At 37.0% G+C, this 24,310-nt stretch overlaps 2 protein-coding genes across 3 annotated transcripts in view; both read left to right on the top strand.

Annotated features, from left to right (window-relative positions):
* The first annotated feature begins 3,583 nt into the window (after positions 1-3,583).
* On the top strand, positions 3,584-10,167 carry LOC121734960 (zinc finger protein 260-like). Of its 2 annotated transcripts, XM_042125618.1 has the most exons (6): positions 3,584-3,598; positions 3,727-4,013; positions 4,220-5,747; positions 6,267-6,420; positions 7,395-7,541; positions 9,691-10,167. In XM_042125618.1, the coding sequence occupies exons 2-6, from the start codon at positions 3,855-3,857 to the stop codon at positions 9,821-9,823; spliced, it is 2,121 nt and encodes a 706-aa protein (XP_041981552.1). In that variant the 5' UTR covers positions 3,584-3,598; positions 3,727-3,854; the 3' UTR covers positions 9,824-10,167. The 2 variants fall into 2 exon arrangements, with proteins under 2 accessions (XP_041981552.1, XP_041981551.1); XM_042125617.1 differs by lacking the exon at positions 3,584-3,598 and having other exon boundaries at positions 3,657-4,013.
* Positions 10,168-12,897: 2,730 nt separating this feature from the next.
* Positions 12,898-24,310, top strand: part of LOC121734963 (UDP-glucosyltransferase 2) — a 42,695-nt gene continuing 31,282 nt past the window's right edge. The window contains exon 1 of the mRNA XM_042125624.1: positions 12,898-12,977. The gene's annotated coding sequence lies outside the window, so the exon portion shown is untranslated. The remainder of the gene's footprint in view (positions 12,978-24,310) is intronic.

The raw sequence follows: 24,310 nt of genomic DNA, 5'->3' as shown, positions 1-24,310 counted from the left end.
CCCTTCATACATTTGATGAGGTTTTCATTTATAAATCATTGTTAAACTAGTTAAAATGTATCCCTTCGAGGGATATTTTATTAAAAAAATATGCTTCATTTTGCCTGTAGGACGCTATAAATGTGTCAAACTGTTGCACCCGCGATAATGGAATCGCCCATTTGTATGTTTCACACGCAGACCAGGATCATCAATATTAGTAATAAAAGCCTAAATTATCATTTTAAATGAGATATGAATTATAATTATATTTTGTAACAGCCAGACTGTATTATGTACCGAAATATATTATACCGAAATTAAAATAAAAAAATATCATGTTTTTTTTATTTATAAACAATGCCTGTATAATACCTATCTATTTTTACCGTCATTGAAACTCGTGGTAAGTCGCAAATCGCGCGGCGCTGCCCGGCTTCGTTGTCGCATGGTTGCAGACTAGTAGGTAGTACCTAGTCTGCTATTGCAACTCTGCAACTTTACTGACTGTGTTTCCATAGCAGCTTAGCTAAGTTGCGTTGAAGCGATTGTAACACTGACTTATGATACCCACCTGCTTTTTGTGCCTATTTGAAGCGGAATCAGCGCCCCCGCTGCGGGGGAAGAGAACTAAATTTGACGTAACTTGCAAATGGCCGCTTACTGCTAATAAGGGGGATATAAGATTATCATATATATTGGATCCGAGATCATTGAGTCAATGATATTGGATAATGTAATATTGACATGATTTATTTCTTCCTTGATCATAGATTTTTGACATTTGCTGAGAGATAGGATCCAATACGGTCATAGAAATAGGTGTTGCCAGTTATTTAATATAAAAAAGAGTTTTTAATTTCTTGTTCGTTAATAAGTTTCAAATAATGTAATTATTTTTCTAATTATATACTTGGATAATCATGCTGAAATAACAAAAAACAAGCCATATTAAAAATGATGATGTCTTTTTACAAATCGAATTCTCTGAGATCTAGTAACCCTGACGTCAATACCTGTTAGCGTTAGCGCTCTCCATTGGCTATTGAAACCACATATGACGTAAAATAGGATCAATGAAATATGATAATGTAATATGCAGATATGATCAAATGATCATCTATATTGGATCCTATAAAATATGATCATATAAATGATCCAATATAAATGATAATGTAATACCCCCATAAGGAAACATTTTGGTATGGATTTACTTTGAGCCCCGGGAAAGGACAAACGATACTTTTTATTCCGGGAAAATGTACGCGTACATTTTCCCGGAATAAAAAGTATCGTAAGTATGTCCTTTCCCGGGGCTCAAAGTAAATAATTCTCGCGCGATAAATGATTTTTGGCGCAACGGATTTGCGGGCGTCATCTAGTCTTTTACTTTAATCCTTCGATCACGTATGTGAAGCTAGCATGACAAAGTTAGCAAAACAACTCGGGATTGCGTTATTAATTAGGTGCTAATTGAGTGCTATTTTGGTGCAAAAACCGCGAATTTAGTGCTCCTCAAAATTCGGAATAAATGCTACTACCTACTGCTACCTTCACGTGAAGCTAGCAGTGTACATAGCCAAAAACCTTTAAAATGATGATATAGCTTCGTAATAAATATTTAGCTAATAAGTGCTCATTATGTGCTCTTTCAGTGCACAAACTGCGAATTTAGTGCTCTTCAAAATAATTTGCCATAAATACGAATATCTACTGCTACCTTCATGTGCAGCTAGCAGTGTACAAAACCAAAAACCTTAATAATGATTATCTGGCTCCTTGATAAGTATTTTACTAATAAGTGCTCATTAGGTGCTCTCGATCTACGTGCAAAAAAAATAAAAAATGCATTTTTTTTTTCATACAATATACCTACTGCTCACTTCACCCTTCATGGGCGAGTCCAACTCGCACATGGCTGGTTTTTTTTTAAATTGCCCTGGCGCGGGCGCGGTGCGGAGGGGCGGGGAGTGATGATGATGATGAAGGAGGCGTGTTCTGTCGAGGGTCACCAATGTGGAATAATGCGTGGTGGGAAATTGTGGGAAAGTGATGTAATAACCAGAAACGTGCTCTTTTGTGTTCCCTCCAAAACTCCATCGAAAGTTTCAATAAAGCGTCTACCCAAGGGCATCGCCAAGGGGGGGCAGGTAGGGGCAGCTGCCCCCCCCCTAGAGATTCTAAAAAAGTTACCAAATATAATGCAAACAACGACCACTAATTATAATATATATTGCCAATAATAATATTAAAATCTGGTAATAGATGTAAGGCTCGTAGTAAGTACAAGTGAAAAGCTTTATGTGCTGTCGACTTTACCTACAATTTATACATACTTTTCTCATTCATAGAGAATGAGAAAAGTATGAATTGTAGTAGGTAAAGTCAACTTGCCCCCCCCCCCCCCCCCCTGCGCCATCGGCTGGCGACGCCCTTGCGTCTACCACTTTTATTAACTGAATCGACCCACTTGACTTCTTGACTGTATCGACTTTATACTTAGATTTTAGACCTGCTGGCCGATTCTGTATCGTACATTTGTGAGTTAATAACTGAGTTAGTAACGAAATGGAGGAGTGAGTAACCGAAAGTGCCACTTTTTGTATTCATTTGCATACAAACGAAACGGAGCAGTGAGCAACGGAAAGTCTCACACTTTCCGTTGCTCACTCCTCCGTTTCGTTACTAACTCAGTGATTAACTCACAAATGTACGATACAGAATTGGCCAGCCGACTGACCTGACGATAATATAGAAAAAATTGTAATAAAGAATATTGTTTTCCCGCCATAATATTATTATACTCGACACTGGCCATGGTTATGGCCGAAGTGCCATTATAAGTAAAAAAAATTAGACAGATTGACAGCTGACACTTGACAGTTGACACAATTTTTGCAGTGTTGCCAACTATGGGGATTTCCCACTAAATTTAGTGGGAAAAAATAAATTTAGTGGGTTTTTTAGGGGGTTAAATATTTTGGGGATATTTTTGGGGATAAAAATTTTGAAGAATGGAATATTTTTTTAATAATAACCTTGAAGTGGCTCGGAACTTTGCCGCGAGCAACCGCGACGGACGAAAATTCAAACGAAACGCCACTTTAAGACATAGGCTATAGTAGGGTTTCCCGTTTCATTTTACTCAACCACTAGCTTTTACGCCGCCGCCGGCGGCAGCATGGGTCACCACGCAAATGTCAGTAGAAAATGATACCTATACTCTATGTCATAAAGTAGCATTTTTTTTGAATTTTTACCGGTCGCGGTCGCTCGCGGCATAGAACTGCCACACAAAGCACATGTCGCCTAGTCGCGTAGTCTTTTGAGTCGTACCAGCTGACAGTAGGCAGACAGATTATTATATTTGTTGTCGTTGTATGTAATGAAAAAAAAAGATTGAAGTATGTATTTAAAAACTGCTAGCCTGTTTGTTTCTTTGTTTGGCCTGTTGAAGATGTATTTCAGCGTTTTGAGCGCTTAGTAGAACATAGCCCAATTTTTTTTTTAATATTTTGATTTTTTGGGGAGTTTTAGTTGAAATTTAGTGGGTTTTGAAGTTGCTTTAGGGGGAAAACGTTTTGAATAGTTGGCAACGCTGAATTTTTGGGATAAAATGGTAGGTATTTTCAATTTCCATTTTCCATTGTTTGGATTTTTGGAAGCCGTTTCCAGCCGTTTCGTCTAATTTATTAACGCTTATTAACGAAATAGTATATAAATTAAACTTAAATACTTAATTTTCAGCAACATTTCAAGTAGATAAACAAATTTTCAGCACCCAGCAAAGTGTACCGTTGGGATAGTTATCCTACTTTTTAAGTATTTTTTGTTAGAATTTGGGAAACTTGTGTACTTAATTATTTTTCTGAACAATGGATTTGCTGGCTGCTAAAGACCTGCCGTGTATAAATGACCGCTGTCGAACATGTATGATAAGAATTTTCACTGGAATCCCTGCAGTTAATATTTTTGAGCGAAACGTACAAAACATTAGTATTGCTGAAATTCTTCACTCCTTTACTGCTCTCACTGTAAGTATGATACGAGATGCATACTATTTAATCATTCTACTCTCAAATGATGATTCTGAAGCACTTAGTAATACACTAATTTTTACCTAGTGTAATAGGAAATATCCTATTACACTAGGTAAAAAGCACAATATAATCATTTGTTTACAAAGATATATCTTAAAATTACCTATTTAAATTATGAGTTTTATTTATTTTATTTACAGTTTGATGCAAACGATCAGCTGCCGAAAGCAGTCTGCCAGCTGTGTTATGAAAAGCTCAACAGTTTTTATCAATTTGTACTGTACATAGAAAATGTTGACATAAAATTTAAGGCAGAGCTCCAAGGAAAAGATAATTTGCCTTCTAAAGATATAATGAAAAATAATTTGAATTTAAAAGATGTATCAGCAAAAGATAACTTATCACAAGAAAATGAAGGAGATTCAATTAAAAAAGAAATTTCTGAAGATTATGTTGGCTTAGGTGCAGAAGACATTCTAGTAGGCTTAGGTGATGATACAGAATTGAATAATCCATGTGCTCCAAAATGTGAAATAGTACAAGAATTTGTGTGTAAAATATGCTACAAATACTTTAGTAACAAGGGAAACTATCAAAGGCATATTAAGAAACATTCAAATTTTTCACAAAATATTGAAGAATCTATGTTTACTGTGCCTACCAGTAGTGTAAGTAATAGAATAAGCCATGAGGAACATTATTCCGAGGAAAGTTCTATTGTAATAGAAGTTATTCCTCCAGAAGCCAACATAAATTCAGATGATGAAGAAGCTGATAATCATATTAAATATAATTTAAAAAAAGAACAAATAGAAACCGCTGGTAATGAGGGTACTGTTTGTGAAATTTGCAAAACACAATTCCAGAACAAATATTCTATGGCTGCACATATGCGGAAACATGTAGTAAAGGGAAGGGTACTGTCGTGTCCAACTTGTGGCAAGGTATTCAGAAAAGTCAGCCATTTAAAACGGCACCAGCTTTCCGGACGGAAAAAAGGGACAAAATGTCATTCAATGCAAACAACGACATGTGGTAATGTGAACAATGTCACCTCTATAGATATTAAAGGTGAATTTAATTGTGAAATTTGTGGACAAAGTTTCAAAACTAAAGTTGCAAAGTCTTTGCATACGCAGACACATGTTGAGAAAGGGACAGATCTGTCGCAGTCAACAAGCAGTGAAATGATCAAAACAGAAATTGAAGTTGAAAGAAATTATGAAATTCAAGATGCGAATGACAAATTAGACGGTGCTGAAGAAGGTGATATTCCTTGTGAAATTTGTAAGAAGATATTCAAAAGTAAATTTTCATTAGCTGCTCATTTGAGAAAACATACTGAAAGGAAGAGAATGCTATCATGTTCAAAATGTGGGAAAGTGTTCAGTAAAGTCAGTCATGTCAAACGACACGAGCTAACACACGAAGAAAAAGCTTATAAGTGTAGTTTATGTAAAAAGTCTTTTGCCACCAGAGAACTCTTCCGACAGCATTTGACACAGCATAACGAAGCAAAAGTGTGTCCTGTATGTCAGAAAAAATTTGCCACCAAGTCAACACTCAATGCACATATTTCACAAGTACATAATCATAAAAACATGTATCTATGTTCGTACTGCGGCAAGAAGTTTGATTCTACTTCTAATTTAAATCAACACCACCTAAGGCATATAGGTATAAAAAATTGGGCCTGTTCTCTTTGTCCAAAAAAATTTGTTAGCAAGGGTAAGTTTTTTTATGTAGCTATTTTATTTTGCTAAGACCTCTTTATAGCTGTCTTCATGCTTTAAAATTATCAAACACCATTCGAAAAGTTGTCATGTCATAATTTTTTTTATATTACTCATAATTTTTTTAATTGCATTTTAAAACAAAATGAGGCTCTGATAACTATCATGTTTTCAATGTTCAAGATCTGGGCGTTGGTTATAAGTTAAACTTTATGTCCCATTATGTAATAACTATTATATGCCTATTTTTTAATTTTCTGGAATTTGCCTAGACTAGTGGTTCTTACTTTCAGAACAAATTATGTTTTAGCGCCCCCCATTGTTTCAATTTAAAATGCATCCAGATGAAATGAAATTACAAATAACCCCCCCAAGCCTCTACACAAAGCCTCCTTTTTTTCTGGGTCTTACACCTTCAGACCTTCAGCACCCACAAGGGGGTGTTATCGCCCACTTTGGAAAAGGATGGTCTAGACTCTAGACCAAAATAATGCCTAAAATTGTTGTGTTACAGGAGAACTAACGTCACACGGTAGTATCCATATTGGGGAAAAGCCTCACAAATGTAAGCAGTGTAATACAGCATTCACCAAAAAGAGCTCGGTCATCAAGCACATGAAAATACATCAAGGCATCAAGCCGTTTGAGTGTGACACATGTCATAAGAAGTAAGTGTGAAGATATAGTTGCAACGACATTAGTAGTCGACAACAAATTTCGACCATTGGGCGATTTCTAGTTTACATAATTATACAAAAAAAATTATTTCCTTGTTGATTGTCTTAAGACATAGGCCTCCTCCAGATTATGCCACATAGTCCTGTCTTTGCAATCCCTTCTCCAGTTCTTTCTTTTTCTTTCACCAAAGAACTAGAGAAGAGAAAGTGTTTTATTAATTCGAATTAAACATTATAAAACTTTATATTAAACTAGATGACGCCCGCAACTCCGTTGCGCCAAAATTAGTTTGCCGCGCGTAAACCGTCCATTTCCCGGGATAAAAAGTGTCCTATGTCCTTTCCCAGGACTCAAAGTATCTACATACTCATCAAAATCAGTTCAGTGGTTTGGCTGTGAAGAGGTAACAGACATACAGATGGACAGTCACGTCACGTTCGCATTTATATTATAATATTAGTATGGATATGGAAGTATGGATTTAATATAAAGTTTGCTACAAAGTCAAAATTGTTATCTAACATATTGATTATTGATATTTTAGATTTGGCAATTTCATATTTCTAATGGCGCGCTTATACAGGCAACTAAAGTTGCTCAACTCCAGTCAATTCTCTTCAACTTTGACGTCACGACTACATCAAGCAATTTGCGGCAACGAGCAGCAATATTGCGCAATACAATATTGAGTGATGTAGCCATCAAATATTTAAGCGATATGACATTGGTCGATATGAAATAAATTGCTCCATATTGCTCCACTAATTGCTCCAGATCGCTCCATTCGTGTCGCCGAGCAATTATTGCCCGTGTAAGCGCATCTTAAATAAGTGTCATCTATATTTTTTCTCTATAGTCTATGTGTTGTCGGGTTTCTCTGCTTTGTGACAATAACTACTAACTACATAATTGGTACTAGAATAAATTTCATTTATTTAATAGTATGTATTACTAAAATTTTCAGATTCAGAACCAATTATTCTCTAAAAACCCACTACCGTATCCATACGGGGGAGAAGCCGTATGTATGTGAAATCTGTACTCAAGCGTTCACACAGAGCAACGACCTGGTCAAACACCGTAGGAAGCACCTTGGTGAAAAGTTGTTTAAGTGAGTAGTAAATACAGTTCTTGCAATCTATGAGCGCGCAGCGCCCTTAGTTCTGTTGGTGACCATATCTATACACGCGTACATGGCTCGCTCGCTACTGACTGCTCCGTCAGGTACGCACACTAGCGAAAATGTTTTTTGTATTTCGAACTACAAATAAGGGCTACGCGCGCTCGTAGATTGCAAGAACTATACTTGTTATAACGATCTGTTTATGTTCGGTGTGACCCGAACCTAAGAATAAGTTATTATAGTCTTTCAAGAATGTGTAGATACTAAAAACCTTTTTTAATCACTATTGAATAGTGTTTTTTTAAGGGAACAAATATAATGATCACCAAAAAATGCACTGATACCCTAAACTTGTTTACCAAAAAAAGATATTTACCACCAAAAAAAGAAAGTCTAAAATTGCAATACTACCAGCTATTTTAGTCACGGCTACACTTCAAATTGTAATCGAACGCCAAATATAGTATATGATCACCAAATATAGTAAATGATAACCAAATATAGTAAATGATCACCAAATATAGTAAATGATCACCAAATATAGTATATTATGAACAAATATAGTAAATGATCACCAAAGCGAGTAAACCAATGCGATATTTCTGTCCAAATAAATCACTATGATTGACAAAAAATGTATTACGTAAGCATATTAACAAAAAAGCATAATAACTCCACATTATGTTATATTCAGTAGTTTGGACCTGAAGAGTTAACAGACGGACACCTACTTATACTGAGTCCCGTTATCATTATTATATTATTATTATTTATTTACGATAGTTAAGTAACATTTCATTTTCAAGTTCATTTTTCTTTAATAGGATAGCAAAATGAAAATAGTACTTTGGTTATAATTTTACATTAAAATGCTAGTATGATGTTGGTGATCATTTATTAATTTTGGTGATCGTTTACTACTTTTGGTTTATCAATAGTTTATTTGGAGTCATTTTGCATAAATAGGATAGCGAGATGTTAAATCTTTGGTGATCATTTTACATTAAAATGCTAGTATAATGTTGGTGATCATTTACAAATTTTGGTGATCATTTACTATTTTCTGTTTTACAATGATTTATTCGGAGTCATTTTACATAAATAGGATAGCGAAATGTTAAATCTTTGGTTATCATTTTACATTAAAATTGTGGTCTATATTTTGGTGATTGTTTACTATTTTTGTCTGTGAAATGTTACTATTTCTGGTGATCAGTTAATTATAAGCCTTTTTTTAATATCGATAATAATCGATCTTGACACACGAAGCGTCGCCTGGTGTTGTATTTCAAAAACTGTTTCCGACACTTGCCAAACAACCACCGGCCACCAGGCGTAGCTATGTAGCCATAGGGTCTTTCTTCTTCTTCTTAATTTAATGGCACCCAAAGATGCAGGGCCAATTAGGGTCTTCCGTTGTCAATTCCCTGGCAATCAGCTGTCATATGTCACAAATTGAAAAACTGTCAATAAAACAGGATATAAATACTGCAATGTTTTTACGTTACACTGCAGCACCAGTACAGGCAGTAAACAAAAAGTTTTGTTCGACGTTTGACAACGTTACTGTCAATATTCTGATATTATGTTGTGTGCAACCCTTAGAGTATACATTAGCAAGCTATAGAGCGCGCGCATCGCTCGTTCCCCGTTGTGCCGATCGTAAGCAGAAGTTCTATAGATACTTGTCAAACGTATAACGCAAGTCTAGTGATGTTCCATGCGCCATCGTAAGACGCTAATAGGAAAATATGTTCACACTCGTGCTTACAGTTCATACCTTGTTAGAAGCACTCTATAGCTTGCTATAATGTTTACTCTATGGTGCAACCTGTCGGTTTTTCGTCGGATTATTTACTGTTAGGCTATGAGCGCCCTCTGCTCCGAGCTTTGCGTAATATTAGGCTGCGTTTCCACTGAGGCGGAGCGGAGCTTAGCGGTGCCGAATTGACCAATCACCATTCTCGAAATCTTCGCTGTCATTCCGCTGGAATAGCACGATTAGTCAATTCGGGCACCGCTAAGCTCCGCTCCGTTTCAGTGGAAACGCAGCGTTAGAAGTGACCAATCTCATCATTATACGAATTGCCATAAGCTAACTTATTGATGTTAAATTATCGTTTGTATGTAATTTCAGATGTGATCATTGCACGGAGAGTTTCCGTCTCAAGACTGAGCTGACGCATCACATCACTCAGCACTACGCTGCTAAGCTACAACAAACTGACATGGCCGCAGAGCGAATAGAAACTAATGCCATGAATGGTTGAGAAGATTTTAGAATTTTATTTATTCTTTGTTTTGTTTTTCTATTATTAAGGGGAGACCGCACTACGCGACACGTGACGACACGACGCGACACTTAATTAAGGTGATCGTCTATATATCAGCACGCACGCACCGTACGCGCCGCATTTCGTGTACTATGCGGTGGGTTCGACGCGTACGGTGCTGACAAAATATGCGCGATCATCTTGACATAGAAGTGACGTTTTAGAAACGTGAATCTGACTTTCTACAAACGTTTTCCATAGAAGTATGTGAAGTGTCGTGTCGCTTTAGTGCAGTCTATGGAGGGTAGATGGAGGAGAACTATCTTATATGGGGGATATTTGAAAAAGTGTCCAGCTGTACGCAGTAAATAACAGTGGAAAAATCCTCCAAGAGTGGCGCTAGCTGCAGCAAAGAGTATGGAATGAATGTAGCCGTTGGTGACAAAATATAAATTGAAGTTAGCCGAATAGCCGTGTCACAGAATTACTGGGTTAATACCAATATATTTTGAAAAATATAACCTAAAATAGCTGAAATAAAAGCTGCTAAATGATTTAAAATTTACCCTGTTGCTACTGTAGCGCCACCCTAATTTAACGCATTTCAGCGGACACTTTTTACATACAGAGGTAGTTCTCCTCCATCCATACTTCAATTTAATGAAGAGTTTGACAGATAATGTATGGGGCTTATGTCAAAAATTTTGAATTAATTACATAATATGTAATTATCTATTTGACAGTAAGATTTTTTTGTGATTATTTGCTTTAATTGCATAAAATGATGGTTCATTATGTGATTTAGATAAGTTTTAATAAAAATTACAACAATCAATATATCCAAAAACAAAAAAAATATTTTTGTCTCTCGCGCCACTTATTCGAAAACGATGCGGATTGCCGATTGGCTAATGTCATGATGACGTTATAGGCGCGTTATGCGTCTCCCAGTCAGACGCGGCCTGCGGTGGCGGTGGCGGTCAGCTGGATAGCGTGGCCGCGTGGCCGCGTGTGTCTGTGTCGTTCCTAGAACTCTCAAGTCATCCAACTGGCCGCCACCGCCACCGCCACCCCAGGCCGCGTCTGTCTGGGAGACGCTTAATGTCGTTTGCACAACAGATTAAAATATATTATATTGGTTTACACGCTAGTGACGTCACTTATAAAGCGCGACGCCATATTGTTGAATAAAGCGTTTCGGCGGCTTATTTGAATTTTGAATATTTATTTACATGTTTCTAACGAAATACAAATATTTTAAAATAAAAAAAATATACTTTCGATGAACTTTTAGAGCGTTCGCTGCGTTGAGCGTGTGCCCGGCGCGGCCGCCCGTCGTGGGCGCCCGCGCCGTGCGCTCGCCATAGTAATATCGTGCGACGGCTGACCCGCTCAACGCAGCGCTGCTCTATGGGATGATATGAAACAAGCATGCCTCACGGGTGGCCGCGCCGGGCGCACGCTTAACGCAGCGAACGCCCTTTATCGCAACCAAGTAATTTAAGATAGAAATAAAAAATCTGTCAAATACCCTATTATCACTAAGAACTTTTGAGTTGTTATTATTATTTTTACTAAATGTATAGAAATAATGTATTTATATAAATAATAGTTTTAATTACTTATTAATATAAAACTATAACTATCGTATCTTGTGTTTTAATATTAATGTCTGTTTCATACAGTTTACGTGTCGATGAAATTGTGAGATGAAGAGAGTGTTGAGCATTTACATTACTTCTTGGCTTACTTTTTAGTCCAAAAAGTGTTCTGCTTTTTGCTGCATAAAGTAAAACACATTCGATTCCACTCAGAGAGATTGGCTCACTCACACTGCACTCAGATATACTGGCTCACCCACACTGCACTCAGACTGGCTCACCCACACTGCACTCAGAAGACTAGCTCAACTCTCACTGTTCAAGAAGAGTCGAAGCGACGCGACGCATCATGACATTTTCCTACACCCAACCTACATCATATTCACATCTATAAATGTTCTATTATTTAAGTATCTGCTGCGTATTTAATATGGAAGCGCAAATGAGTGTGGAATAGCAAATGCGCGGTTTCATATTTTCATTGTAGACATTTTTGTACTTAATCGATTGAACTATGCTGTAGGTGGAAAAAAATAATAATATGACGATTCTGGGCTTGTACCATGAAACTGTTTTGATGCTCAAACAATCGGACGAGAATGTTGCGTCCTACTGCAACAAACGTGAAATGACGTTGTTAGAGCAAGACGCGGCATTCCCGCCCAATTGTTTGAGTCTCAAAACAAGGCCTACTGGCCGCTGCGACTCTACGCCGATTTAATTTTTGTTTATAGAAGATTTTACATTTATGTCTCTGAGTTCGGAACAAGAACACAAAGAAATAGGCACAACAACGATTTGGCAGCACATAAAACCAGGTAAGCATACAAATCGCTAAAGAACATACAATTATATGCAAGAAGATAAATTCTCTATTTATTAAGTGATCTTCACACGATACTATTATTCGTAGGTTCGTGCTTTGACTTTCAAATGATGGACGAAGCTAACAATTATCAAACGGGCCACAAACATGTTTTGGTCTTGGTGTCGCGGGCCGCAACAAAAATTTTTTAGGTTTAAAAATAACGTTTTTCAAAATTAATGATTTAAAAGTGAAACAAATTTCACGACTTTCACGACGACTTTATATTATTTTGACGGTGGGCGTGAATTTCAAAATGGTTTAACATCACGCGGGCCACAGATAAAGTCCCTATAGCTAGTCTAAATTGTACTGTACTAAAATATTATACAATATCGTGGTGATAGTATTGAGGCCGTTTTGGGTATTTAAAAACCAGGATTTGCTGGTAAAATATCACAATCAAGGATGCAGCATTTTTACCTTAATCGAATTGCTAGTACCGCCTACCGTTTATCGAAAGTATTGTGTCAATCACAGTTTAACCTCCGGTTTGACATAACGATGAGGAAAACGAAAACCTTAGTTTGGCTACTATAACGTAGCACCGGGCCGTGGTGACTTATTGGTGATAATCACCACCGCGAAGGTCAGTATGGTGGTAGTGGTAGCGTGTGGTAGGGTTGTTACAGTCGGTTCGGCGCGGGAGTCGCACGCGCATACCTATTTAAAATTCGAAATTCAAGTGAGTTTATTTATTTTTTTTATTAATTTTTTAAATAAATAATGACCTAGGTGAAATAGACACCAAGAGAAACATAAGAAAAGAAAAGCAGTTAATTTTTTATGTGATTTTATTTGTGGTGGACTGGTGGTGATCGAGCTTTTTTTGTTTATTTATATTGACAAATATTTAAGTAAGTTGTTAAATTGTTTTATACTTATTAACTTTGCTGAATTGCTTGCTTCTTGAGTTCTTAAGGGGGAGAACACTGCATTTCGTAATAAAAGTAGCCTATCTAGAATATAGATTTTAGGTTAACTAGAGTTTAAAGTTTAAACGACTAGGTACTTACCTTAACTGTATCGTTTACAAAGATGAATGTTTTTTTCTGCCTTTCTATCAAAGATATCTGATAAGTACTTACGGCCGTTCCCAATATTCAATCTATCTCTGGTTTGACATACAACCGATCGCAGCTAACATTGAATTGACATAAATTATAATTATGTCTATAATAATGTGAGCTATTCCTATCTCTAGTAGGTAGGGCAAAACCAGAGATAGATCAAATATTGGGAACGGCCGTTAAACGCCAATCATATTATAGTCCCTTAGTAAGAGTTTAAGTTTGTTTACACACAAATATTGGTTGGGTAATTATTACATGATCCAGTACCCTGCGACCAGGAAGCGAACCGGTCGGTTGTGCAATGATTCATCTACGGTATTGGTACACCGTACACAAACATTTCATTCGGCTCCAATAACCATGGGTTAGGAGAGAGGCGACGAAAACGTGGTGAGCGAATGTCACTTGGCTAAGAAAAGAACTAGATTAGATTACTGCGTTACCTTGCCCTTTGGCCAAGCCGTTTTCGTTATAGCTTCTATAAAGAATCGCCGATCAAAATGTATGGAATTGACATATTAAGCGTTCGATAATATTATTATGAAGTTGACGTTCGACTCATGTAATGTCAATAAAAGAAAATTAATTATTGTACATACTTAGTTAAATTAAGATTTTAAAATAAGCCAAATACGTTATCTGTCAAACTCTTCATTTTGAAGTTTAATCATCATTAACTTTCTGAGTGCGGCAGTATTGAGGAACAAAAATCCAAAGCCAAACATAGAACCTACCCCTTTTTATTAGGAATCGGTTAAAAGAGCTTGATCAGATAACGCAGAGCCATAACATAATATTATAAGTAGAGGTCAGCGGTGAAGGAATATTTTGTAGTGCCCAAGTGTGTGTACAGTAAATATTTTAAGTAATCTCTTCTTGACTCTATATCTCGGAGATTATCAAGTGTAAAGTGTCCTAAAACAGTAATCCAGTAGTTAACTTTAATAGATGGTTAAAGTAGTTAGAAGCCACACCTTAGAAACCACAAATTACTCTTTTGAAACTAGTCAAGTATTCTCTTATTAAAATATTTTACTAGCTAAGGACCGTCAAGTGCGAGACGTATCGTGCACCAAAAGATTCCGTACCTACATACGCGGTACAAATTACAATTAATGGTTTATGTTGAGTGTACTTTATGAGAAACACCGTTCTGCCAAAATTCGTTTATAGCACGGGAACCGTACATTTTCCCAGGATAAAGAGAACCCTGGGACCTTTACGGGACCGGAAACTTTATGTGTGCATCAGCAAATGTATTTTATACTGATTCCCAGTCCGAATACGGAAAATTAATTCGAAAAGCGCATACGGAAAACGAGTGTATGTACTATGCGGCCAGCCTTATAGTGAACTGTATTACAGGGAGTAATACACACCCTTAAATATTATCACTGCTTTGTTACAACCTGTATAAATTGATCTCAATTATAGTTTTATAAAAAGTTGCGATACAATAGTCAATATTTAATTAAACATTTTCCAATCACAATAGCAAAAAGCTCGAGTCATTCGCTTGGGCAATATAAGTTTACAACACTAGCAATACCTAATTACGAAAGTACTTGTACCAACATAGTCAACGGTGAACGAACCTAGGTATTGAGTAAAAATCTAGATAGGTCTGGAAATTTCGTGAAACGTTTAGGTACTTTTTTGCTAATGTAACCTTGGAATTATTATAAGTTTCTTCTCAAACCCGTGAAGCTTACCGTTCTCAAACTGTTTTGGTGGCGGAACCCTTTTAAGAAGTGAAAAAAGAACTTCGTCTTAGATAACTACATAAATTGTCGCCATGCTGGTGTCTGATGATATTTCTAAAATAATTTATGTATTGCTTGCGGAGACCCATAAGGTTTTTGCGAATTGCGGAGCCCCAGGGGTCCGCGGATTACATTTTGAGAATGGCTTATATATTATATTGACGACCTCTGTGGCTCAATGGTTGAGCGAGTGGCGGCTTAATCTGGGGGTCGCGGAGTCGAATCTCGCCGACGGAACAAAAAAGTTTTCAATGTTCCTGGGTCATGGATGTGTATTTTTGTATATGATATAATAAAAATGTTAAATATATGTATAGTATAAAAGTTTTAAATACATTTCCATTGTCTGGTACCTGTAACACATAGGTATAAATAGTCCTTCAGGGGTGACGCCATGACGTGGTGTGAAGCATCCAATAAATCCATAGATATTATTATTATTATGTTTGTGTAAAGCACTCCTTGCAGGCGCGGTCCGAAGGGGGGGGGGGGGGGGGGGGGTCACAGGGGACATGACCCCCCCCCCCCCCCCCCCAAAATTTCAGGCTGCGACCGCGCCTGACTCCTTGCTCACGGAGTCACGGGCAATTAAATCCCGGACTTTTGGAAGGCATGCGTGGCGCCATAGCCAACACGTAAAGGCCCGTTACACAGTTTTAATCTAGATGTAATACTGTGACACCGTCTGGCGACGTGATGGGATACTCTGTGGGTGCACCCTCACGTCGCCCACTCGCCACTTACGCTTCACATCCTCCCTCCGAGCCGAAGCTCTTGCGACTCCACTCTGACCGACCGGCTAAGCCAAGGCAGAGGTAGATCCTGATTCTCTGTCAGTGTTCACTCCGGCCGGCCAGTGAAGGCAAGCCGGAGATGGAGAACATGGAGCTACACTGGGAGTACTCGGCCCGGGTACGTGGGGTCGCTACACAACATTATTATATACAATCTTAAAGGATGCTTATCTTGTCTCTTAGGTGCTTAAGAGGATACACCAGGGGCGAGAGAAATTGAAAATAGGTATTTGAAAATGTATTGCTGTCTTACCAATCTCAAGTCTCCCACCGCAAGAGACAACACGACAAAAGTTCTAATAAAAGAACAGGAAATCTTCTATTCGTTGTCCGCTGATTCCTTCTCCAAAACTTAACCGATTTAAGTACTTTTTTCATTAAGAATTAAAGCAAGGCTTGAGCTGTGTTCCTATGTTTTATTTTTTTATATTTTTTAACCAGTTTTGTTTTCTGGGTGTTTGAACACAGGAAAATCTGGCCATTTTTTGGGTTTTTGGACGTTCTTATCTTTTTTAATAATAAAATTATGAAAAAAAAGAAAACATAGGGACATGCTAATGGTAGCCATAGATATTCAGGGAAAAAATCATAACTCTACCGGCATTATCCAGGGAGGAAACAGGGGACAACGTTTGTATGGAAAAACGGCGGTGTGGACTCCTCTTAATGCTCAGTAACTCTAGCCGTTTTGCCCGGATTGGCGTTTCTAAGAAATCCGTCGTATAAGATGTAGATATTTGGTAACTCTTATTACGTTAAGCATATTATGAAAAAGTCATTAAAGTCCTCTATATAATGCGTATAGAGGAAGCTAAAGGTTCTTTTTCATCATCAGTCTTAATCTCAGAATGCACTTTCAAATGACCTAATCGCCCCATAATGATCTAATTAATCTCACAAGCCCTTTATTACGAATATGTTGCAAATGTGACGTTAATGTAATAACCGCAAAAAAACGTTTGTTAAGTATTGGAACCATTTTAATTGGCTATGTTGAGCTTTTAAAATTGTAGAGAGAAGAGATAACTCTACAATTAGTTAATAGGGAATACTAGCGCTAGCACACTATACTAGCGTCTAGCACACATAATCAATAATCCGGCTAAAATCCGACATGTTGCACACGTCATAATATCAGAAAAATGACAGTTCAAACGGCAGCTGCCCCCTCCTACAAAAGCGATCGGTCGTTAATGCTCACGAGTTTCATACCTAACCGTGAAGTGGAGAGAGTTGCGGGGTGAGAGGGGAGGCATTCAATCCCAGTTCGTTCGCTCATATTTTGTTAAAAACCACGAATTCCCCCCCCCCCCCCCCCTCCCCCCAACCTGGCTACGCCCATGGCGGGCATCATCTAGTATCACAATAAAATACACTTAAAATTGTCTTAACCGATTCAATGCGGCGCACCTTTTTGAAGACTTTCAGTCGTGGCGGCATACAATTTTCCCGTGACACGTGAGCCGTGTCATACGCCATAGGAGTAGATGACACGGCTACCGTGTCATCCGCCACGTTCAAAAAGCTTTATTGTTTTTTTTGGTTTTTACGCTTGTAATAACTTAATTTATTTAATTGAACCCAAACTATTGTTGTTGACGGAAGGCTACGTTGTTTTAAGTTGATTTCGAGTAGTTTTACTAAGTGTAAACCTGAAAATGGCAGGTAAGCGATTTTTTTATTCAGATGTTGCAAACCTTTTGTAGGTTTCAAAGTTAGAAAAATGAGTACCTACCTATATTAAATAGATCTGGGTTTCCAAAGTAAATTATACGTTCGTAGATGGACATACCGGGATTTGATATTTGCCTACACATTTGTTCCGATTGATCCGGTTCCGAGTTGGTATCATGTTCACAAAAGTGGTGATCTGATGATGGGAGCCATGAAGACTCCCAATATTACTTCTTTATTTTCTTAAAAGTTTACTATTAAAAAGCCCGGCCGCACATTATCTGAATTTATTATCAGAAAAAGTCGGACGCTCATACATTTTGACACGTCAGAATTCTGATAGTATGCGGGGTCCACAACAAAATGTATGAACAGAGTACGTTCCGGCGGGCGTCCGAATTTTAGTGATCAGACATTTTGGATAATGTACGGTGAGCTATAAAAGAAGACAGCACCTACTTTTTTCAATTCACAGAATATTCAGAGAGGAAGCCTATAAGCTTGTTTTACGTAGAAAATTTAGATGGTTTTGTTCGGAGCAGAACCTTCTAAAGTGTAATTTGAGGGAGATACAATCGCTTTTTAAATGACACGGCTCACGTGTCATACGCCACACGTTAAAACCCATAAGTCGCGGCTGCCGTATAATCCGCAATGAATGCACCTTTTAAAAAAGGTTGACGGCCCCTACTTTTTTTCAATTCACAGAATATTCAGAGGCGAAGCCTATAGGCTTGTTCTACGTGGAAAATTAAGATGATTTTATTCAGAGTGGAACCTTCTAAAGTGTAATTTGAGGGAGATACAATCGTTTTTCAAATGACACGGCTCCCGTGTCATACGCCACACGTTAAAAACGCGTATGACACGGCTCCCGTGTCATCCGCACTGAATCGGTTAACTAATAATATTATGAATAATAATTAGCTACATCTTACTCACTAATTCCACAAAAACAATAACTTCCATTTTCCTCCACCTTCACCCACTTAGAAATAGATTAATTAATTCTCATAACTAATAAGAATCCTTGGTCTTTCAGTCGATGAACTAATAAAATTACATAATATAAAACTTTTAAATAAATTTTATAGGTGCCTTTTTGACAATGACGCCACAGTTTAGTAAATATTTGATACCGGATTTCCTTTTAAAGTTTTGTTAAAAGACGTAAAAACAATGTGGAAAACCGCCAATGCTATAAAAAGTCAAATCAACTACAAAAGCAGGAAGTTAACTACTTAACTAGTGGGATACTAATGTTTGGTACCATTGTATGGACAAAAATACTGAGTTAATTTTATTTCACTCCGTGTTATAAATTATTATTATTGATTACTTTTTGAAATTTTATATTACCTAGGCGACTGATACAGCGAAATATATATATCTAGTTTTTAATAAAAGACTACCACTCCCGTCTCCCTAAAAAAATGACTGGGGTCATTTTTTTAGGGAGGGAGAAGGATGGGTCCTTTCCCAGGATTCAAAGTATCTTTATACCAAACGTCTTACTACCGCACTCAGAGTGGAACATTTCTTAGGGTGGGTTGCACCAGAGGCGTGGTTAAAGTTAAAGTTATGGTCAATGTTGTGGTTATAGTTAAGGCTAACTTTAAACTTTTAAGTGGTCCACAGGATTTGACAGATGACAGCTGGTCCGAAAATGCTTGACATGAACGTGGGCCCCCTGCCCACGTTCATGTCAAGCATGAAGCGCTGCTGGTAAAGGAAAACTGTCAAAAATGACGTTTTTGTATGATGATTGATCACAGCGTTAGTAAAGCCTTGTCGAGCTTCTTAGATGGTTATGGTTGCATATGGCGTCCATTTTTTACTTTAACCAAAGATTTGACATTTTGCATTGTAGTTAAAGTTATAGTTAAAGTGAGTTGGTGCAACCCACTCTTAAATGTAATTAATTAAAAATTTTGACATAAGTCCCATACATTATCTGTCAAACTCTTCATTAAATTGAAGGTTAATCATAATTAACTGTCTCTGAGTACGGCGGTAAGTCCGGACGCCCTTCAAACTAGGACAAATCTGGGGAAATCTGGACTGATGACAGCCCTAGGTTAGGTTTAGTTTGTTTTTTTTATGTCTATTTTTTTAGTTAGGTTATGTTTGTTTTTTTTTATTTCGAATTTTAAGTTAGTATAGGTTTGTTTTTTATATAAAATTTGGCATATAAGTTCCGTTTTTTATTTTATTTTACTACTTCATTGCTTAGAATGAGATTTGTCACTGACAAATTCCGATAAATTACTGCCCACACCAGGGGCGGATCTACTTAAAGGCTTTTTGGGCTGCAGCCCAGGGCCTCGCGAATACAGAGGGCCCCCAACCGAACTGAAACCAATAGACGATATTGTCAATATTAAAAACTATCTAGAATTAAAAAAAATCCGATCATAAGGTTGGCAACATTGGTTGCGATCAATCAACCCGTATGCGCATCTACCTAACGGAACGGGGAATGAGGCATTTTCTTATTTTTTAATTTGATTATCAAAATGGCAATTAGTTGAGTAATTAGGTAGGGCCCCTAAGAAGTATTAGTTCAGCCCCCACAAATTTAAGATCCGCCCCTGGCCCACCCGTAACCGCTCGTTCAGTAAATTTTACCGCTCATTCAATTATTTTTCCGCTCAATTATATATTATGCACTGATCCATTTCATTATTTTTTATTACTCATTTTTGTTAAGGTACTTTACTGCTTAGTTTTAACTGCTGAACTAGTTATTAAACGTGCCATTTATAATTTTTAACTTACGGAAACTGCTATTTACAACTGCCTCTTTAAATCAGTGCCTTTATTTAACTCCTCACAAACACAAGACTAGGTACATAAAAAACTCCTAAAGTATAAAATTGAATAAATTTTCTTAGTCCTTTCAATCCTGGATATAAGCGTATTAACTTGTAAGAAGCTTTAAAAGTTATCTGAGCTATTTTTATCAAATTTCATTAATGAAAGCTTTGGAGCATAATTGGATCAAAACCAGTTAAGGCTCTTTAGCAAGATAAAGATATTTTGGGAAAATATCGTTATTCTAATCGTATTAGGCAGTCCACGCACTTTCCACGTCTACGGTGTTGCGGATTATATTTTATTCGAGTGTACAAAATCAAAAATGTACCTATGCTAATAAAAAAAAACAAATAATCAACTTGGTTATAAAATATATAAAAAAAGTGTATCGGTGGCTATAATAATGCTAAATGCTACCAACTCCGATAGCCTGTTTTAACCACGCAATATAGCAATACAGTGGCACATTAATTTAGTTTTTTGTCATTAAATTAGGGGGCAAACGATCAAACGTGTTACCTGATGGAATAAGCATCTACCATCGCCAGAAACGTATTTTAAGTACAACTTAATATTATAATATTTTTTACATTTAAAGCGATTATCTTTGGTAAAGTTCAAAATAAACCTTTAAGTTAAAACACGATTTAAAATTATTCTAATCTGCATACATTTTGATGTTTATTTAACCATTAGATAATTATAAAAGAAGGCTGTGACCCAGTTTCTTTGCTTTAAGATTTTAAAATGCATTTATTAAAATTTTAATTACGTGCTCGTGTTTAATACCAAAAATATTATATAGTTTATACTTTATACGAGACATAATAAAATAGCCTTTTTGGTTTATTAATCCGAGCCAAGGGGAGTATAATAGTTATTTTTATCAAAGAGAATATATTTTTATTATAGCAAGTTCATTGTCGATTTTTCAATATCTACGATTATTATCAATGTCTATTAGATGTTGCCGCAAGTCGCAACTTATTTCTAGAAATTCCTGTTTTGCGAAGAACTTCATTTTTCCAGGATAAAATATATTAAACTTAGACGTCTATACCGGGACTCAAAGTGCCTTCATACCCAATTTAAATTTTCTGTGTATAAAGTGAATCTCCAAAAACTTTCATTGGTAAAAGTATATTGTTTGTACCAATGATATATTATATAAAAATTCAAATAGAATATCATTGGTTTGTACGATACCTGACCGTGAAAATCAGCATACAGTAATGCCATTTTGTAAATGTTTACCGAGCGTTACGTGGTTAAGCGTGACTGACATACTGACATAGTATTTCGTTACTCATACGTAATTTTGGATAACGGTGCCTAAAATCTAGATGTTATTTGATATAGGAAGCGATGCGAAATTTTGTAGGTGACCTACCCCAGGCGCGGTCGCAGCCTGAAATTTTGGAGGGGGTCACTCACTAGTGATTACACTAAAAAAATATGCTGTAGGATAACTAGCCTTTTATTATTTGGTAAGATTTTGAGATTTATCAATTTGACCTTAGATTTTGGGGGGGGGGGGGGGCATGTCCCCTGTGCTTTACACACGTTCGCTGCGTAAGCTAATTTGCACGATCTGTCAAATTGGCATTACGAGACCGTAAAGTATTCGTATTTTTCCTTTCGCATTGACGTACCGAGACTTTTTAGATCTCGTTCGGAGGGATCGCTAACACTGTTTTTCTATACAAACGTATTCCCCAATTTACTCCCTGGGGCTTGGACAATACGTCTAGACAAATGATTTTTATACAATATTGAGATCTGTTAAAGCTATGCCTCTACGTTTGATTTTTTCTAAATTTACTAATAAATAAAAAAATATAATCCTTCAAAATCGCAAAAAATGAATGCCCCGTACCCCGCAAATCCACCGACAATAAAACAAATTTGAAAGATATTTAAGATAAAAAAAAAAACGTAGAGGCATAGACTCACTCTTCCTGAAGATATTTAAAAAAAATAGATAGGCTCTATTTAATTGATTTTGAAGGAGGAATCAGAGGACTACGTTACCTTGATTATTGTATCTGTCTCTATCACAATTAAATACACGTGCCGGCGCAGGGTGAAGACTGAAGCGTGATGGCAATAGTTTCTTCGTTTAAATCATAAAGTTAATATACCTAGCGGAATAGAGCAACAATCTCGAGCTGTCAAACGTAACCGAAATTGGTTTTTATCTGTGTGAAAAATATGTGTATACACTTACACAAGCATGATTGAACATGAATTCTATGAAATTAAATTGTCAACGTGCGGCACGTGCCGACTGCACGTCAAAAAAGAGTGCTGCTGCGTGGTAAAAAAAGACACACGTCTCTTTTTACCACGCAGTTTTACTGATAGTGACATCTCTCTTGCTCAGGCCTTTGTTTCTCTATTCCGCTAGGTATATTAACTTTATGGTTTAAATTCTTCTGCACCCGCGTTCCCTCTTTAACGCACTCCGAGACGAATATTAAATACTTGATTGTAATTAAATGAAGATTTTGCCATAAGCCCCATACATTATCTGTCAAACTCTTCATTAAATTGAAGTTTATTCAACATTAATGTCTCTGAGTGCGGCAGTTACACAACAAGGTTGTAGAAACTATACGGCTTCAATTTTTATAATTTAGTACTTACTTAATTTTTTTTTTATGAAATAAGGGGCAAACGAGCAAACGGGTCACCTGATGGAAAGCAACTTCCGTCGCCCATGGACACTCGCAGCATCAGAAGAGCTGCAAGTGCGTTGCCGGCCTTTTAAGAGGGAATAGGGTAATAGGGGAGGGTAGGGAAGGGAAGGGAAGGGAATAGTTGAGGGTAGGGAAGGAAATAGGGTAGGGGTTAGGGGATTGGGCCTCCGGTAAACTCACTCACTCGGCGAAACACAGCGCAAGCGCTGTTTCACGCCGGTTTTCTGTGAGAACGTGATATTTATCCGATCGAGCCGGGTCATTCGTGCCGAAGCATGGCTCTCCCACGTATAAATAATAATACCTAAGTATTAATACCTAAGTATAATAATATGACTAAAAACGAAAGTGAATGCACATGTAGGTTAGTGTCTATAACCATAAATATGTCATGCTAATGTAGTGACAGACAGAAATACACTTTTTTTTACAATTACTCTACAATGCTACCAAATTAAATGTGCCTTATGGGTGAAGCCAAACGAGCGTAATTTTGTGAGTTGTGAGTCGCTGAATTTCGGTCGCATAAATTATGTTTCATAATAATCATGACTTACAAAATACATATCCATACTACGTGAGCAATTTTTTCAGATTTTTTGACCCCCACCCCCCTTAGTGACCACGCGTAGTATTATGCCAAGACGCCCCCACTTTCAAGTTTTCCCGTGGTATTGACAATTATAGTGATTTTTAAACAAATGTGAAGATAGGCAGAACAATATGAATAACGAAATAATCCATGTTCATGTCAGATAAAGGCTGGAAATCATAAATCATAATTAAGTTACTTGCCTCGCACTATGAATTAAGTACATCTTACTTGAGCGCCAGATTCGATCATAGTCAAAAAGCGTGACGTCTATCTCGGTGAAATCGACTACGTGACAAAAATCTAAACCCCCTCCCCCCTCCTGTGACCGATCGTAGTAAGTATTTTTAAGGCCTTAGGTATTTTCAATAGTATCTAATTTAATTTTAGGTATTTTTATTGTAGAAATATTTTTTCATACCAGGGGGTCGCATCTTAAAATAAAAAAGGTTGAAATCACGGGATAGAGATATCTTGAGTCTCGTAGAAGCATCGGAAAAATGTACGTTTACGGCCTACGGATTTTGGCGCAATGATATCTAGCCGCAGATAATATTATAATTATTTTATTTGTTAGTACGTACTTAAATCATAATAATATTATTA

This window comes from Aricia agestis, chromosome 16 (assembly GCF_905147365.1).
Source record: "Aricia agestis chromosome 16, ilAriAges1.1, whole genome shotgun sequence".
NCBI classification, from domain to species: Eukaryota; Metazoa; Arthropoda; class Insecta; order Lepidoptera; family Lycaenidae; genus Aricia; species Aricia agestis.
The sequence above is the reverse complement of the archived record's forward strand: the minus strand, read 5'-3'. Positions and strand labels throughout refer to the sequence as shown.

Coding starts and splice junctions, on each gene's coding strand:
- LOC121734960 (XM_042125618.1), top strand. CDS start 3,855: ATGGATTTGCTGGCTGCTAAAGACCTGCCGTGTATAAATGACCGCTGT. Junction 4,014..4,219: donor ACTCCTTTACTGCTCTCACT/GTAAGTATGATA, acceptor TTTTATTTACAG/TTTGATGCAAACGATCAGCT. Junction 7,542..9,690: donor CTTGGTGAAAAGTTGTTTAA/GTGAGTAGTAAA, acceptor ATGTAATTTCAG/ATGTGATCATTGCACGGAGA.